Source organism: Schistosoma mansoni, chromosome 1 (genome assembly GCF_000237925.1).
Source record: "Schistosoma mansoni strain Puerto Rico chromosome 1, complete genome".
In the NCBI taxonomy this organism is placed as follows: Eukaryota; Metazoa; Platyhelminthes; class Trematoda; order Strigeidida; family Schistosomatidae; genus Schistosoma; species Schistosoma mansoni.
The window spans coordinates 54,749,837-54,769,278 of NC_031495.1; the positions used below are offsets into that span (position 1 = coordinate 54,749,837).

Sequence of the window (19,442 nt, forward strand, 5' to 3'; positions counted from 1 at the left end):
CTAAAAGACAAGTTACCTAGTTTTGCTACATCCATGTGTATCTACGAATCCAGTTGCTTCTGTGGAGGAAGCCATTTGGGTACACAACTAGATAAATGAACCAACGAGTTAGTGAACAACTCCCTTTGTGGTTCGGAAAGGGTATTTTCAAAACAATACGCAACCTTGTTGTATCATACATGATCGATAGCTGCAATATAGTAGATAGAAGTAGGTCACTTAAAGTGATTTATCGTATTTCTACTAGTTTTCCTTATGGAGTTCGATCTCGCCTCTCGCACATAGCAGAAGTCGGTGATTCAGGCTAACAATACGATTCTTTGTATTTTTAAGAAGTCTGTTACATCCGTGTCTCTTCCTTGGCCGAATTAGTCTTATTTGAAAATTTTATTTATTATTATTTTTCATACTCTTTGTTCACTTATTTTTCCCGACACCTCCTCTTTTTCTTCAAATCTGCGCCTCATTTCCCGACTATCTAAACGCTTCTTGTTACGTAATCTTACAAATTAGTGAATGTTACTTCAGTGTCTACATTTCTCAAATCATTAAATTCCTACTACGAAACGCTGTTCTTATCATAACTAGTACACTTGTCATCATACTATCAATCTATGCGCTTTACTTACCATGTTTGGTTATATAATCTGTTCCAGTATTATCAACAACCCATAAACTACCTTGAATGGTTTAAAAATTTCGTATATGTCTATAAATGTTACTATATATGAAAGTAAAACCTGATGACGGTCTAATTGAAAACAATGATGTTCGCTTATATATGTGTTTGCAAAAAAGAACTAATGAAATCTTTCTATAAGATAATTATTATGATCTGATAAACCCAATAGTTCACATATTAAAATTATTTTTTTGAAATATAAGTGAAAAGAAAACATATACAGAGAAGAGATCCCCATTAAAACCGAACATTTTACACAATAATGATTGACTGATGTTTTATCTTCAAATATTGTTGAAATTACCCCTATTACAAATACAATGATGATTTAATCATTTAAGTATTATTAAATTGAATATACATAGAACAGTACGATTTCTGTATTAATAGTAAAGAGAATAAAAGGTAATAATGATACTTAAAAAAAGAGAACAAGTAATTCACAAATCTAACAATAAGAATATTAGTTCAACAAGACACAAAATCTACTGCCTTGATGACATAGATAGATAGATAGACAACCTGTTAGAGTAACAAATGTAACTATAAAGAAAACAAATGCTGACCTTTCAATGTATCAAAATTCTATCTGTTTGCTATTAGCTTACTTTTATAATACAAAACGATGGAAACAGAAATAAAATAATTTAATATCAAGAGATAATAAGAGCAGTATAAAGTTGAATAGACGTATAAGTATATATATATAAACAATTAATAATGAATATATTTGATCAAGTGAACACTTCATTATGAGTAGATGATGGGGTTGCAGGAACCTCAATTTCTTGTCCGCTTATTACAACAACCATGTCATGTTGAGAAGCTACAATATAAGTAAATTATAAAATAAAAAGGTAAACATCGGATTATGTTATTTGCGTAAGATATTCGGGGAGGATGATATAAAATGAAACATTAAACAAAATTATGAGATAGAAAAAGTGAATAGATGAAAGACATAGTAATAATGATTATCTAAACGAAGAGAACGATAAGTAAATGATAGCCAGTCAGTCACGACGTGGAACCTGGTACGTATATACATCGGTTCACGTCTTCATACCCCATTAGCACAAAGGAATGAAATTGTCAGGTCAACTCCCAGAATAGTGGTGGTAGTAACAGTATCAGTCGTAATAGAAAAGATTTGGCGTTGTAGAAGAAAATATGAATTAGTGAGATAAAGGTTATGAGAAATTTAGAAGCTGAGTTCTGGGAGTAAATGATAAACAGAATGAAAAAATCCCAACATGATTAAGACTTTATCAGAATTGAGTTATCTTCCCTATCTAGAATTAGGAATCTAAGACATTGAGTACTCAGTGGTTCCGTTATGCTCGAAAATTATCCAAAGAAATTTATCATCAAACACAGAGTAGAGTAGTATCTTTCAGACGTGATGAGTATGTTAAAGTAGAAGAGTTATATCGAGAGAAATGCTGAAAAGTATACTCTCCCTTTTATAAGTAGTAATGTATCTCTCACTGGCATTAGCAGGTTGGAAAAAAATAGACAAATATTTCGTTTAAATCTCCCTTTAATTATATCCAGTGTTAGGTCGATGTCAACGGAGACAAAACCAAACAGTATCTGTTGATATTCGAATTTAGTGACAACCATCAATCCATTCGAAAAGGTTGGATATTGCTAAGATTCTTCCCTATTCAGCATAATTTTCCTAATTCCATTTTAAAGTCACTTGGTATCATTATTATATCTTCACAATTGGCCTATTAAAGTATCCTTGATGTTTGTTGATTAAATTTATTTTGATGTCTTTCAATCTGAAGTCATTAGTTAAATAATGAGAAGTCATTGTGCTTCACTTCTCTGATTTCTTATAGAACCATTAACTAAAATAGCACACACATCAGTATGCACTGGAAACTAGGATAAAAGGTTCGCCTTGTGCTCTTTAGATTGTTAATATCATACCTACATTTGAAAGTGTACGAGGACTAGTTAAAAGATTCTCAGATACCATTTTATTTTAGTTGTGAGTAATTCAACTATCTAATACCTTGTAATGTTTAAGTCATAAATGATTGAATAGAATTGATATACAGCCGTTGATTAATCGGGAATTTAATTGAAATTATCATCAGACTATTAGATTGTTAAAAATTAGTGGTTAATTGACCTTAGAGCACGATTCAAATGAAGTCGAGTTTGGTAAGCTCGTTGATTTGATCGTGAAGCTTTCACCGTATTCATCCGAGTGCCCCCTTCACTTCTTTTCGTGGCAGGGGTGTTATTTACGAAATTAATAGGACGAAGAGCGAATGTCTGGCGCTTTAACCGGGTTGGTGGACACGGAAAGTTCACCTCGGGGAGTTGGAAAACCCTGATTCTCAACCAATGGTGCACATGGGCTCCAGAACAAATGGCGTATGAACCAATCGTTGGTCACCGGTTACCATAGGACTGCACCTCCTCACGGTGCTCCACTGCCTTGTGGATCAGATCTTTCGGTCAAAGGCTCCGGGTGTGGCCCCCTAAGAAAACCATCTGCTTCGGTTTGGGCACCCGGGCAGTATCACAGCCCTCACACAAATCAAATGAGATTTGTGTGGCGCATATGTATCTGGTGCCTCTTTGTACGAATATTTATGTGTTCAAATAAAATAAAATAAATTTTAAACAGAACTGAAGTATTAGAATGTATCTACGAGTGATGAAGAGTTTATTCTGTTGACAGTGAATTTGATGGACAGTTGGCAATAGTTATTCTGTGATTGTCTAGGCATTAATGTTGATTATTTTTCCTTCTTGACCTCACAGTTGTTAATAATATTTCTAATTAGGTGTATTTTTGGTGGTTAGTCTGGATAAATTTCAATATGGTATCAGTTTCGAGGTGTTCGACTTCTAATTGTATACTATGTAGGAGGGTATACGCATTGTTAGTTGAAATTCATTAAACTATAGAAAACTATAGTTAGTGTAGTTGAAAACCAGTATGATTGCTCCAGATATATATTTTCTTCAGAATCTTGGACATATTTGAACTCCTACTATATCTCTTATTCCATTTAGCCACTTGTTCCTTTCAATTTACTATTTTTATTGATATCATTATTTTTACCAATCTTTTTCCTTTTTAATATGCTTAACATAAACAAACTGTAGTAATTTGAACTGGCAAACACTTGTTGTCAATCATGTTATTTCAGTAGTTGAGTTACCTGTTTTGTTTGCTGGAGCTTGTATGTGCTTACAACTTATCGTATGTTGATGGAATAAAAAAATACCGTATGGTCAAACAATACACTATTTATTTTTCTATCTAGGTTTCTGTTGAGAGGTGATGTGGAAAAGACATAATAGAAAAATTAGATTGTCATTCTTCCGGTATTCATCCAAGAGTTGTCTTATGGTGTTTTTAGCTAATATGAATCGTAAACTCCATGTTAAAGCATCGCTTATTACCAAGTATTTTATCGATCAAAACGAATAGCAGTTAGTTGGCATCGCCATTAACGACGAGTGACAGTTACACATTTGATCGGATTAAGAAAAATAAACCATTGGATGCTAATCGGTGGTCAGAAGGTTAAGTACTCTACATAAGGCTTAAGGTTAAAGGTTTGGTACATGATGGGGTTTTGAACACCCACTGGTGAGGGGCCCCCATACTGAAACAAAACAGCAGTCCAGTGACTTCTGTTTTTTGATTGGTGTCAAACTAAAGTCAGTCTGACGTAAAACCTTGAATTTAACAACATCCTATGATAACAATTATAAATAATTCATAAGTACAGGTGAGATTTGTGAAGGTTCTAGAATTTCCATAATTTAAATCATGAACCAATCTTAGTTAGACCACCGATGCAAACCTGTAAGTACTAAAAGGTTGCTCCATCCCAGTGTGAGACTTCTTAGTAGTGTGTACCCACGACGCCGCATCTGGGAGTAAAACCCAGAACGTTCGGTCCCGCTTACGGACGCCTAAACTTTAGATTACCGAGCCGGTATCTGATGGGGTTAATGTCCGACTTTAACTAATACGCAATATTGCGCAATCCTCATCTAGTGCTTGAGGCGAATAACTGTCTCACACCCGACACGCATTGAACTTCGCTGGTCACCGCTTCTCACTAGGATCCCCAGAGTTGAAGCTAGTCACTAGTGAGCCCAGTGGTTTAGAGTTTAAGCATTCACACGCGAGACTGAAGGTCCTAGGTCTAATCCCTGGATATGGGTTTGTGGATACGTAGTACCGGAGAATGCCACACTAAGGTGAAACGGCGGCCAGTTACTTCCAGGTTTGCAGTGGAGGTCCAACTATGATTGGTTCGCGATGGAAATTCTACAATCTCCACAAATCCCCTAATACAAATTACGAATAAATTACCCAGTTTTGTAACAGTGTTTTTGCATATATTTCATTTTATATATGTGAGAAATTGTGGAACAATCAATTGAATGAAATTCACCACTCTACATCAACTTCATTGACTAAGAGAAAGCATTTGATAGCGTGGACAGGACAACACTATGGAGGCTTCTTCAACACTATGACGTGCCTGAGAAGATAGTCAACATCGTACGGAATTGCTATGATGGATTAAACTTCCAAATCATTCATGGAGGATAACTCACAGACTCATTCGAGGTAAAGACCGGTGTTAGGCAAGGTTGCTTACTCTCACCCTTTCTCTTTCTCCTGGTGATCGACTGGATCATGAAGACGTCAACATCTGGAGGGAAACACGGGATACAGTGGACAGCTAAGACGCAGCTGAACGATTTAGACTTCGCAGATAATCTGGCTCTTCTATCACACACGCAAAAACAAATGCAGAAGATGACCAGTGTAGCAGTAGCCTAAGCAGCAGTAGGTCTCAATATATACAAAGGGAAAAGCAACATTCTCCGATACAATACAGCATGCACCAATCGAATTACACTTGACGGAGAAGCTTTGCAGTATGTAAAGACCTTTACATATCTGGGCAGCATCATTGATGAACACGGTGGATTTGGTGCAGATGTGAGGGTGAGGATCGGCAAGGCAAGAGCAGCATATTTACAACTGAAGGACATCTGGAACTGAAAACAAATGTCAACCAACACAAAGACCAGAATTTCCAATACAAATGTCAAGGCAGTTCTACTGTATGGGGCGGAAACCTGGAGAACTACGAAAGATATCATCCAGAAGATACATGTGTTTATAAACAGTTGTCTACGCAAGATACTTCGGATCTGTTGGCCAGACACTATCAGCGATAACCTACTGTGGGAGAGAACAAACCAGATTTCAGTGGGGAAAGAAATCAGGAAGAAGCGCTGAAAGTGGATAGGACACATATTGAGGAAAAAACCCAACTGCGTCACAAGGCGAGCCCTAGCTTGGAATCCTGAATACCAAAGGAAAAGAGGAAGACCAAAGAACTCATTATGCCGAGAAATGGAAACAGGCATAAGAATGAACGACTGGATAGAACAGGAGAGGAAGGCCCAGGACATAGTGGGTTGGAGAATGCTGGTCGGCGGCCTATGCTCCATTGGGAGTAACAGGCGTAAGTAAGTAAGTATGTGAACAATAACAAGTGTGACTACCTATGGCATATTTTAAAGTTGTAATTCAGGGTTTAAGAAAGTGAAAAGTACAACAAAAAGTAAATGGATCTTATTGCTATCGAAGCAGAAAATGTAATCAGTCTAATATCCTAATTTGATCTTAATGGTCATGTCAATCAGCATTCATTTACATAAGTGTATACTGTAGGTTACTCAGTAAGTTACTTATTATTTATTTACTATTATTAGATTTATACAATATTATATTTTCGGTAAAATATAGAATTCTCAGCACAAATGAACCAGCATTGTGATTACTGAGTTACGTTTATCTGTGTTGTCAATGGAAAGAGGATTATTTATTTCTAAAGAGATTGGAAATAATGATTATGATAAAACAGTAAAACTATACATACATAGCATGAAACAACATTACACAGTAGCGATAATAAAAATAAAAATAGTAAAATGTACCTTGAATAGCTCTATGAACATCATTCTTAGCTTTAACCAAATATAAAGTAACTATAAGAAATAAAAAACCTCCCAGAGCACAAACAAACGCAGTAAGAAATAATGCTCTTTGTAAGCCTAAATATTGTGTTTCTAATGAATGCAGATCTGTAAGAGCTACTGCAATCTGAAATGGAAAATAAAAATGAGGAAAAATATAATTCTTATTCAATCTATTTATTACTTAAGAATAGTATATAATTACAATAATATGGGAGAGAAATAAATTATTCCAACCAGATATTCTTAGAAAAAACTATTAAACCATCAGTAATAAAATAAAAATTTCATAGCATTATCATTTTTAGTTACCAAAGACATTTTCAATTTTTGTTTAAGAAAAATAATAAGATATATGAAACAAATTAGGTTAAACAAGGTATTTTTATTAACTAGTGAGTAGATACTGACTTTATGAAAAGGCTAGTATAGCTTTCTTGTTCTATAATCAATATTTGATCTCGTTGCCTGACACGATCAATTGTTCTGTCAAACATTGAAGGGTGTAACAGGTAAACGCCCCCAAATGCCCTGGTACGGCTGAGAGTGGGGAGAGTCTGCTCTCCCTCTCGAAATGCTCTCACATGGCCACGCGTATATAGCCTCTGACAGGGAGGTCCTACTCACTGCCTTCTCGTGGCGGGGGTGTTGTTGACGAAATTGAGAGGACGAAAAGCTAATATCCGACGCTTTAACCGGGTTGGTGGACACGGAAAGTCCACCTAGGGGGGTTGGAAAACCCTGATTCCAAACTGATGGTGCACATGGGCTCCAGGATCCTGAGAGAACAAATGGCGTGTGAATCGATCGTTGGTCACCGGCTACCATGGGACTGCATCTCCTTATGATGCTCCACAGCCTTGTGGATCAGACCTTTAGGTCAAAGGGTGTGGCCCCTTAAGAAAACCACCTGCTTCAGTTCGGGCACCTGAGCAGTATCACAGCTCTCACACAAATCGAATGAGATTTGTGCGGCGCATATTTATCTGGTGCTTCCTTGTACCAATATTTATGTGTTTAAATAAATAAATAATAAATAATGTAACAGGTAGACACGTAATATTTCTGAATCAATACTATGTGTACTTTTATGTGCCGAATTTACAAAGTTTATATTCAAAAGTAAAAAATAAGGAGCACTAAATAATGTTATTTTGGAGGTTTGGTACACAATGATGATTCACAACTGAGATGTCTTCTAAATCTTATTGGTTAACCTTTCGTAGTCGATCGCGATACTGTCTGATAAATAGAAATTTTTTCTAGGGTACCTCACTAAACTATTTCTTGTGGAGTAAAAGAATTGGTGAAATTTATTTGTAAGGGTTTGTTGGTAGTTCATAGAGGACTGTAGTGGGTCAGTCTATTAGGATATATGAATCTTTAGCAGACTAACTCAATAATACCGCCTAATCATTATTTTTAAGTAAAGTTGGATAGTGGTTAACTACGATGCGTGTTCTGTCGGTTAGATATTCATACATCCCAGTGTTGATGTGCACACTGAGACTTGGAACCAGTACTTATCACTTTAAACGCTAATGGATTAGCCAGTGAGTAATAGAGACTGAACAGCTGAAGTCCTGAATACTAACAAAGGGAAACTACATACCCTTATTAATTCTATTATACTTGCCGAACAAGTTGGTAACAATCTGGACTTATTAGCCCATTTGAAGCGAAAGGTACTGCCTTGGAATCCTAGTATACACATAAGCACTAGGATGGAGGTACACCCGGCTGATGAGTCCCAAATAAAACGTAACGTATACCTAGGATTTTATCACTAGTGACCACCCAACTTTACCAAAAAGACTACATAGGTATTTTCGGCACGCTAACTTTTTAACAAAGAAAGCTGGAAATTACTTTTTTGGTATTGTATTCATTTAAATATAAAATCATCCAGGGGGAATGGAGTAGTAGAAGAATATCTTAATCTTTCACGTTAATATATATATAAAGTTAGATCTAGTTTTTGTGGTATTAAGAAACAAGAGAAAATCACTTACCCGACCAACGATAGCCGGACTGATGGCATCCCCTAGTGCATGACTCATAACCATTTGAAGCGCAGATGCTGTCGAACGGCGAGTAGGAATAACTACTCCCTAAAGGAAAAGAGTAAAAACTTAAATGAATTACTTCTATGAACTGACCGAATAATACATTCCTTTAATGTGTCATTTCATTATGAAACACCGACTTCGGTGGCTTGGACATGTTTTACGAATGTCGTCCCAGAGAATTCCACGTCGTGCATTATTTGCCGACTCTGGGACTGGTTGGTGGTCAGTGGTCAGTGTATGACATGGTGTCGTGGTATGAAAGAAAGCTGCAAAGGGTTAGCTTCTGTTGGTCTTTCACGACTCCTTGGCTGGGGTCCGAGAGATGGTGCAACACAGTGGCTAGAGACGTTATCAGATATGGCTCAGAATAGAAGCCAGTGGCGATCCTGCTGTAACCTTCTTTTACTTTCTTCATAAAGAGTGGTTATAACTTTCTTAACTGAGAGAGTTCTTCTGGTTGTACATTTCAGTTCCCCCCATCATTACTCTTCTCTTTTTTTCCTTCTTTTACATATACGCATCTTCCCCCTTTCTCCTCCTATTCTCATTATTTTGTGTGGCGCATATGTATCCGGTGCCCTTTGTACCAATATGTATGTGATTAAATAAATAAATAAAAACATTCCTTTAAATTACACTCTAATAATACACTGATAGAGATAGAAAATAAAAACGAACGAAGGAGACATTTGTATATGCTTTTTATATATTAACCAATACACTAAGAACTATTGATAAGGGGGGCAAGTAACCACATTTGTCAAAATAGTGGTAAGATAATTTGCATATCAATGATAATAACCAAGTTAAAACATTTGAGGAATTCAAAATAATATTTGATGAATATTTCAAGTGAACTTTTTGACGATGAGTTTGAGGGATATATAATACTACACTAATAAAAGATAGAGATGCTTGTTCAGAAATATGTTATCTGATATGGGTATTGATGTGAGTACATCAAGCGCAGTTTCTATATAAGACTTAAGTTTCTCCTTGTAGAATCAGTATACCCATTCAAACAATCTCAATAGTCGAATATCTGTCATTTAGAACTATGAAACATATCAAAAGTATATGAAGCAATAATACTGGACGCTTTTTATTATCGATGGTGGACTTATTATAATGTATTACAATAGAAAGATTAGTTGACGAATATTTTACTCATATAAGCGGTTTCTTTGCAATTCCCATCGTAAAAGAATAATGAACTGAAGAAATCTGTGATTAAATTCCTTCAATCAATACATAGTGTTTCACAGTTACTATAACGGTTGGTTAAGAAATCGACTAACCAATAATCATAAATACAGGTCAAACTATTGATCTGTATCATCATTTGTTGACAGGCAATCGGGGATCTAGATTGTGCCACAGGTGGCACAACCCGACGGGAACTTCTTGTTTTTCTGAAGAGATTTTATTGGCTGTCAACTTAATGGGACTGATGAAACTCTCAAGATTTATTTATCTGAGAAATAAAAGGCCGTAATTGATATGGGAAGCCAGTCTGACTATTTATTTGCTTACCAATATTTCAATAAGCTTGGTAAAATATGAATCAAGAAATTAGACACAACCAAAAGACAATCGTCAAGGAGTAAAAAAGAGGAAAGTAGTATGATAACAACAAGAATAAAACGATCAAAGGATGAAGTTTAGACAAGAGTATGTGGTTTTAGTGAAATGTTACTGGGACCTAGTCAAGTAACCCACTAAATTAAACTGTTTTCTTGCTAGGGGATTGGTCAGTGAGAGCTGAACAATTTACCAACAAATATCGTCAATATTGAGCCAATATTCATCATATGGACACTATGCATAGGGGCAAAGTTGTAGTATATCTAGACTTTATTCTTCCTTAATCTGTTTTATTGAGTAAACTAAATCAATTTGGTAAGATTTTGTTTGATTTGTACAGCCACCAAAAAAGCTCCACTGCCTGGGAGTGACTTCAATGTAAGTCAGGTCACACCACTGCCATTCGACTTGAGTAGATCCATCATCAATATTAGTTATGTAAAAGCATAAATGACAAATTTTTTGTCCATGGCGAGGCCACTACTAAGAGAGTCCTAAAAAGGACTACTATGACAGTGTACGAACTACATAAGATGTGTGATAATTCTGGGAATCAGCTTATAATTCATGCACTCTTCTAAGGGTGTTATCACTTCTTACTAAGCGAAGTTGTATATGATATCCAAAATGTATCACTAAAAGTAGACATGTGTCTTAGAAACTGTGTAAATGCTGGTAACTGAATTTTATAATTAGCAAACATATTCGATTGAATAGATTATATAATCAAGTGTAACGCTGAAATTTCTCGTACAATCACCTTCTTTAAACTAATTTGTAACGTCACTAGTGTGATTTTGAACATTAACCAAAGTTTTAAAGTTAACAGCTGAACTACAGACGTATCAATAAATATAGATCAAAAACATGGCATTAAGTAAACCACTAACATTGTGAGATGGATATATATATATATATATATATATTAAAGTAAGAAGATAAATAGAAGATTAAAACTGTTCGTATGTTTTCTGAAAGATATTCATTTAAATAATCTATTTTTTATTTCCAACTACTAATAGGATGTATAATAAACTATTAATCAATATTTACCATAGTCATATCAGTCACAAGTGCCCATGTGATGCATAGAAGAAATTCGACGATGAAAACAAGAACCTGCAAAATCAAAGCAAAAGGAAAACGATTTGAATTAAATGGTTTGACATCAAATACAAACTTAATAAAGACATAAAACTGTGATAAAAAAAACAGTTCTCTTGTATTTGGTTCTTCTTGATCAGACTGTTGATTTGTATGTTATCCCTTTCTTTTAAAAGCTAGTCTTTTGAACACTCATTATTCTAGGATATCGTGTCAGATGAACAAATTCAAAGTAATGCTTATGAATTTATTGATGAAAATAATTGCAAGTACGGTGTCATTAAATATAGAATAATAATACAACGTTCTCAGATGACCACTCAAAGATTGTTACTCAGATACACTGTTTAAAAGATGTACAGTATGTCAGTCTAGTATATTTAGGTTTTAAAAGCTTGTAAATCTCATCTAGGTGTACTTTTCTATGGTTCAAAACGTTCACTGACAGAATAGTCTAAAACTATGAAAAGTTAACAGCAACTACGATGAAATTTTCCTATTTCCTCAGAAAAACTTTTAGTCAAACATCGCACAGATAGCTGATTGTGAACCTCGAAATGTATTGAACACTCTGAGCGATAGTATCCTTTATTTGCAAAATGGTCCTTATTAACAACTGAGATTTTAAATAAATGAAAAATACGGAAATCAGTTATCAAAACTAGTAGACATTTTTAAATTTGCCTGTAAGTCATACATTCCATATTTAAAAATTAAGTTGTAGTTGTCCTCAAACAAACCACAGATTAATAACACTGAAATGTTCAGAAAAGAATGAGAACCATGAAAATTTCAGAATTTAGGTCATCAAAGTTTTATTTTCCTTAGTTTTAGCAATGGCCTCAGATAATGATTTTATTGCCTAATAGGCTTTACGATAACTTAATATCTGAATTCAGAAGAATTGTACACTAGTCAATAATTAAAATGTGCAGTGTATTACTACATGCAAGACTCTTGGTTAGAAGACCAATTAATATCTCCTTAAAGTACTGATAGCTCCTTATCTGAACCATCCAGAAAAGAGAATGATACTGATTATATGTAATCACCATATACTCTTGTATACTAAGCTGAGGGGCAGGCTTATGTATGAATGATGTTTGCTGCTAGACTGATTACATTAGGATGAGAAATGATCTCACAAAAACCACTAAAAGTCAAATATTCGAGTAGTACACTCATAACTAATCAAATCAATCAATAAATACAATTTTAGAAACAAGACGTATTTGACCTACAGACTTTATTAAAATAGCCAGTTTACTTATAAAGGATCGATTTAAGGTGTGATTAAAGAGTAGACCGGTATTTATCACTGACCAGAAGTCTAGTAGGTTTAATCTACTGACATAGAGTTAGAGCGTAACATTTTAAAATTAACCACGTATAAAGTAACCGTTAGTTATAATAAATATTTGCTAAACAAGATTGGGTTGGTAACCTATCTTAATATACTTTTGATTAGTGTTTCAGAAGATAAGTTACCAAGTTTTGATTAATTTTAATCCCAGTATTTATAAAGTTATAACTTACAATGCATACGTAGAAATTCCAGGATGGAGACACCAGAGCAAAGAATAAGAATGGAGCACATATAAAGAGACTTGCAGAACAAACATAAGCATCTGCCGCAGGAACCCATCGACGTAAATAACGACCTAGTTTTGCACCAGATAAGACGCCGAAAATACCCGCAAGACATGTTGAAGCTCCAACAACAATAGGAATACTTAAAAAAAGAAATGCGTAGTTAATTAATAAATGGAGGCTATGAAATACTGAATATATTAGTTAACATATAATTATATAACTCTTGAGAACGTATATGTAGATTTTAACCACTATGTTCACTTAAAAAGCATTAAAATCTAAGTACTAGTTATCATTAGATTTATAAACATATGACATGCTGCTTGCGCCCATAATTTGATGATCGGACTTAAGTTATTTAGGGCAGATATACTAATACCAGATGGGATACATGCCGAAGTACAGAAATGTTTGACTCCTAGTAATGCCAATGATTGCAAAACTTGCTTAGTATCAGCTTTCTAGAGGAATAGATATCATCTAGAAGAACTCAATCTTTAAAATACCAACACGAGTAAAATACTTTATGGGACCTAAATTTGATTGCAATATAGACGAGAGTAATTAGAAAGCACATAAAAAGTTTATAATTATTAAGTATAAAAATTTATTGTAAACTACATGAGTTCCAAATAAAAAAGAGAAACTTCCAATGATTCTCCACCTTAGAGTTCGTCAAACATGATGGAAACCGACGTTCCAATTGATTATCGTGGACTTGGCGATTGGATAATAACTAACATAAGATTCTAGCGCAAAAAATATCAAAGTTAGATACGTTTCGGTTGCAAAATAACGATATGCCAACTCTTGGTTATTAAAGCGTCTAACTATATAGATTTATTCCTATGATCGCGTTTGAGATAGTAAAAATCAAATTAACCGTTAAGGACAATATAAAAGACTTACTTGTAATTCCTCCAGGCAGAAGGATCGTCGTTTATTGCATTTAAAGCTGACTGGATTAGATCAATCGCAAACCAAGAAAGTGAACCCAAAACAAAACAGACACATGTATATCCGCAGCTAATACACATAAAGGCTGGGTTAGATAGTAAGGACTTTATATCTAGCCACCACGAAGTGGTGCGCATGTGTGAACCTCCTTCTGCCTCACCACGAGGTGGATCTGAATGCAAAACACTCAATAGAATTACACAAACAAAGCCAAAAATCGGTGTAATTCGTAAAGACCATTGCCAAGATCCTGTCAGCCGAGTTATTTCTGAACCAACTATGAAACCTAGTCCACTAAAAAGTACAACCAAATTAGGGGGTTGAAAATCAAAAAGAACGACCAAACGACTATTGAGTTTACGCAAATGTATAAGATTTAGTAAAGTCTAAATATCAAGAAATTCAAGATGGAATGAGAATAAAAGGTTACTGTTAAATTGAACACTAGTTGTACCAAGTTTATACACAAATTGGACGTGTATGTTTATCCATATAATGCCCCAAAAATCAAATGTTGATTAGTATTACTAAGCAATGATTATTGCTACTGAATTTTAAATAAATATAAATGACTTTTAAGAGTCCCTTGAGAAGGTATTAAAACAACAAACGAAACTAAATTACAAAGCAGATAAATCCAAAACAACTTGTGAAGAAACTATAGCGAATGTGTTGTGGGTTTACCGTCATGTATAAGACAAATAAGTCATTACTACAGAGCGAACTTCCCTTATCAACCACTCAAGACAATATCACCATTACACCCAGAGAAGGAAAGAGCCAATTATCCATAGCCATAAAAAGTTATAATAGCGTCTTGTTGTAGTAATCCTTCTCATAATGTATCTGAATTTCCTGTGTCTCTGTATGTCCGGTTTTAAGTTATTCCTTACAAGTGTAAAGTACATTTCGGCCAGTACCTAGCTTCAGTGAGTCCAAATACACCTGAACTAAAAAGACGCCTAGAAGATACTTTCGAGATAAAAAGTAGATAGCAGTCATTGCTATGCAACAAGTTTGTTTTCGATCCGAACCAAATATAGGGACGTAAAAAGATGCTTCTATTGCTGTGTCTTACAACTATCAATATGATGTCAAGTAAACAAACTAAGTAGCATAGTTGAGAAGTATGGTATATGTATTTATACCAAGGAGTTTTAGTTGTCAAAGCCTTTTGTTTGACTCGGCTCTAATGTTGAAAGTTTGGGGCCCGTATATGCAACTTGACGTGCAGTATCAAGAGACCAGGCATGATATTTCATAGTTTGGAGTCGTTAGCACATGGTGAGTATATAGAAAAGGATGAAGAGTGAGATCTGACGAAGGAATTTAAATAATGGTGAATGAAGGAGAGGTGGCAAGGAAAGTAAGATTAGCGTGCATGCTATCAACCTATGAATTTTGCTTGAAGAGCAAGTGAAGTCTGATTCCTACGAGTAACATTTCAGTACTTTTTCTGTTTCCATACAGCTTTCCAAAGAAAAATACGTATCTATGGTGAAATGGTTAAACTTACATGCCAATACATGTGACGATCGTCTTGCATATGCCTCGCATACAATAAACTTTAAATGTAACTGTAATGACCTGATCATGAACAAGTAGATATAACACGAGATCCGGCGTTTACTGAACAACAGAATAGATACAATAAGACAGGAATCCTTAGTAAATTAACTCTTTAAAAGCTCTCAATTATTGACACATCAAAAACTATTTTTGCATGTCCGTATATATGTGTTCAGTCTTAAAGTTTGGTCAAAAAAGTAGTCAAATATTTCTTTTTAGGATGGCAAGTGCCTTAAGCTTTATAAAAGATAAGCAAATGAACAAGATTGAATGTGAAAGTGAATCTACAAACGATTATAAATCATTCATTTTAGGACACGACGACAACGGATCTTACCTTCCAACAGGTGCCGCAAAGTAAAACAGACCTAGAACTTTGGTTCTTGCATTACCCGCAAACAAATCAGATAGGATTGTGGGGGCTAATGTGGAATAGCTGGCTTCACCGGTTCCAACAAAACAGCGAGTAACTAAAAATAAGCTGAATAGCTAAAAGCAATATAACTATATTATCGTACATGAGCAGGAACAAAGGAACTCCCTAAAGTAACGATTACCCAAATCGACAGACCAATCTGAATGATTCGTTTTCTTTCCCAACGATCACCGAGGTAACCAGCGATAGGACTAAGGAAAGTGTAGAATACAAAAAACATGGTCTGCAGCTGGCCTAGTTTTGAGTCGTTTATCTTGTAGTAGCTTTTTACATTCTCGGGAACTCCTGATTAAAACTATTATTGAGACTAAACCAGTATTACCAGCGATTGTAAATCTGTCCATGTAATTCAAAACATTTATGAGAATAAAAATGCAAACGGTAATTGTCTTGCGCTTAGGTGAAGCCACACAGTCTGACAATCCGCTGCTACTGCCATCCTTAATGGAACGGTTCGAAGACCGATCGGACGGGTTACCAACCCCAAGGTCACTCATAAGGCATTTAAATTGTGGGGCTGAACAGATCCAATATACAATGACTAAGTCATGAGCTTGTGTAAACCGACTGACTTTTTTGTACTCGCTCCTTATTGCTTCTGTATTTGATGGGTGTTTTTTCAAGCGCGCGCTATTTAAAGGGAGACAGGTACATTTCCTTGCTTAGTAAACTCTATTGTTTTGACCGTTAATAGCGTATCAAGACTACTGTTTGCACTTTGATTGAATTTCTTTCAGTTAAAGTATTTCGATTAGAGTATCATTTCTGCTTCTTAAGTAGTTTATCGTCGGTACTTAAGAGTACTTCGTTTTTTTCTATTGTATGTGTTAGTACTTTGGTCCTAACAATTTACAGTTTCCCACCTTTTTTTGGTCACAGATTATTTTTGTCTCTAGTTATTTTCAAGGAAGACCTCTGATGACGGGAAAGTGCGAAAAAAGCAATTACCAACGTCCAGGCTATCGATACCTCGTTGACAGCGGCATGCATTGCGATAAGTGCACAGGCAACCACGAAGATTGAGCGAATTTAACGCCTGCGGCTTTGAAATGGTTCAGTAGAAATGATTGCGTATGGCTTTGTCAATAGTGCTGTTCGGATGCAAACAGCTTGTTAACCGGGGCCATCTCAATGGTAAATACTGCAAAAAAGTGTCTTGACACACACATCGGACAGAACTCGCTCCGTCGACATACAAATTGGGGTGAGGCAGGCTCAGGTTAGTTCAAAAAGTGCTGACTCACGTCGACCAAAGGAGGAAAGACAGTCCCCAAAGAGATTTGTCTTAACCAAAAGCTCAAGAAAAGAAGTTTCTTCTTTATCCCGTCATCTAAATGGTACCCAGCAGGAGACGTCTAGAAGCCGCAACCGCAAGGCTCGGTCATTTTCTAGCACTAAGCATGACCCGACTTCCTAAGTCGTCACCAACCCTCCAGAATCCCGTAGTGTGCTTGATGCCACTGTGGTTACTGCTCCAACCAACGTTGACGAATGGGCACAGGTTGTAAGCAAAAAATGACATAACGATACAAAAGGAAATTCTGCTCCCATCAAAGTAGTCGAGAATTTGAAGACTGATCACAGAGACAGATCAGTTATTTTTCAAAGAATCAAGGAGAGTGAAAGCTCTGAACCGACAGCTCATTTTGAGCATGATATTGTGTCAATAAAACAGCTACTTAATCAAGTTATGCCTCAAAATGTCTCTAGAGTCACCTTGCTAAAGGTGTATAGACTGGGTAGCCTAGCAAATTTGAATCCTAATCAATCCAGACTGTTTGAAGTAGTATTCAAACCTCCGAATGAACACTACCTTATTTTACAGAAGGGACATAAATTAGAGTGTTCAGGAGTTTTTGGCCATAAGGACTTACCGCTAGCGGACCGTGTAAAAATACGTGAAGCCGAAAAAGGACAAACAACTTAGATTAGACGCTAGCGAAAAAGACCTGAAAATTGTAGATTATCGGGTTGTGGGGCTTCAACAGAGAATGATCCAGAGACCATTTAAATAGGCTTCGGATCTTTTACACTAATCCCCGAAGCTTTCTCAATAAGCGATCGGAACTAAGTGTACAGGTTGACCCTACAAAGCAAGACATAATCGCAGTCACAGACACTTAGCCGACACGGCATATAGATAGTAGGGAACTTGATTTCTAGGGTTTTACATTAGTAAGGGCCGAAAGAATACAAAAGCGTGAAGGAGAGGGGGTAGCTCTATTCATTAGGAATGCTATCACATTTGCCATTATCGACAGTGTATCCCATGAGTGTGCGACGTGTGAATTAGTTATTTGCCGCTGGAAATGCAAGGGACAAGGGCTGCTGATTGGTTTGGTCTATCGCAGTCCAAGCTGTGAGATAAATGAGGTCCGGCTAACCGGTCTCAATACTTAGTCACAAAGTGGTCGATGTCTAATCCTAGGAGACTTTAATACAACTATGGTAGACTGGGAAAATCTGCGAACTGAATCGTCAGATAATTCCTTCGAACAGGAACTAGTTTATGGGGTTATCACATGTGCCTTAGTGCAACATGTGAAAGAAACGACTAGGTACAACCCGGCCTATGAATCATCCTTACTAGATCTTATATTGAATGACTATGAGGATGACATTATGAACCTGGATTACATGTCATCCCTAGGTAAAACTGATCATGCAGTTTTAACCTTTGACTTTCATATAACTGTCAATCGCGAGCACACGTCAGCTCAATCCAGACCTAACGTCTGGAAAGCAAACATACAAGACATCATGCACTCAGTATCGTCAATAAATTGGACAATAGACCCCTAGTCCTCAATTGAATCGGCTTGGGACGAATTTCGAAACTTGTACTTAAAAGTTACCGCACCCCACATCCCTTGGACTACACCTGGAGGCCGAGAAACTCTTGTGTTCCTATGTAAACCAGAGGACAAAAAGGAGAAAAAATAGTCCTTCACTATAGGGAGACGGTACTGCCTCATCACAAGTGGAGGACGACTTGGACAAAGATCAAGTATTTTCAAAATACTTTCGCAATGTATATACCATAGAAACACCCTTCCCACCAGTCCATGAAAATCCCCCCACACAATTACTGGACAGCTTGACCATTAAAGAACTCGATGTCTATTGGTATGCTAGATAAGCTTGAAACAGGCAAATCCACTGGACCCGATAAACTGCAGTCTAGGTTACTAAAGGAATTAGCTAACTTTTTTGCGAACCCTTTAGGTATATATTTTAATCTATCCGTAACCCATGGGCGTTTACCAAAAGACAAGAAGAACGCCATAGTAAGTCCTGTCTTCAAAACAGGTACAAAACATAAACCTGAGAATTGCCGACCCATTAACCTAACTAGTTTGGTTTACAAAATCTTAGAAACGTTTATTCGGAAGGAGCTGTTTAAGTA

At 36.0% G+C, this 19,442-nt stretch overlaps 1 protein-coding gene across 1 annotated transcript; it reads right to left on the bottom strand.

Moving 5' to 3' along the window:
• Window positions 1-814: 814 nt before the first annotated feature.
• On the bottom strand, window positions 815-16,533 carry Smp_156410 (transporter spinster-related; the record flags this gene model as incomplete). The annotated part of the gene is made up of 9 exons (XM_018794888.1): window positions 815-1,508; window positions 6,686-6,851; window positions 8,737-8,835; window positions 11,431-11,496; window positions 13,018-13,213; window positions 13,984-14,325; window positions 15,938-16,089; window positions 16,119-16,321; window positions 16,359-16,533. 9 exons carry the CDS (start codon window positions 16,531-16,533, stop codon window positions 1,417-1,419), a joined length of 1,491 nt encoding a protein of 496 aa, XP_018649255.1. The 3' UTR covers window positions 815-1,416.
• Window positions 16,534-19,442: the final 2,909 nt, after the last annotated feature.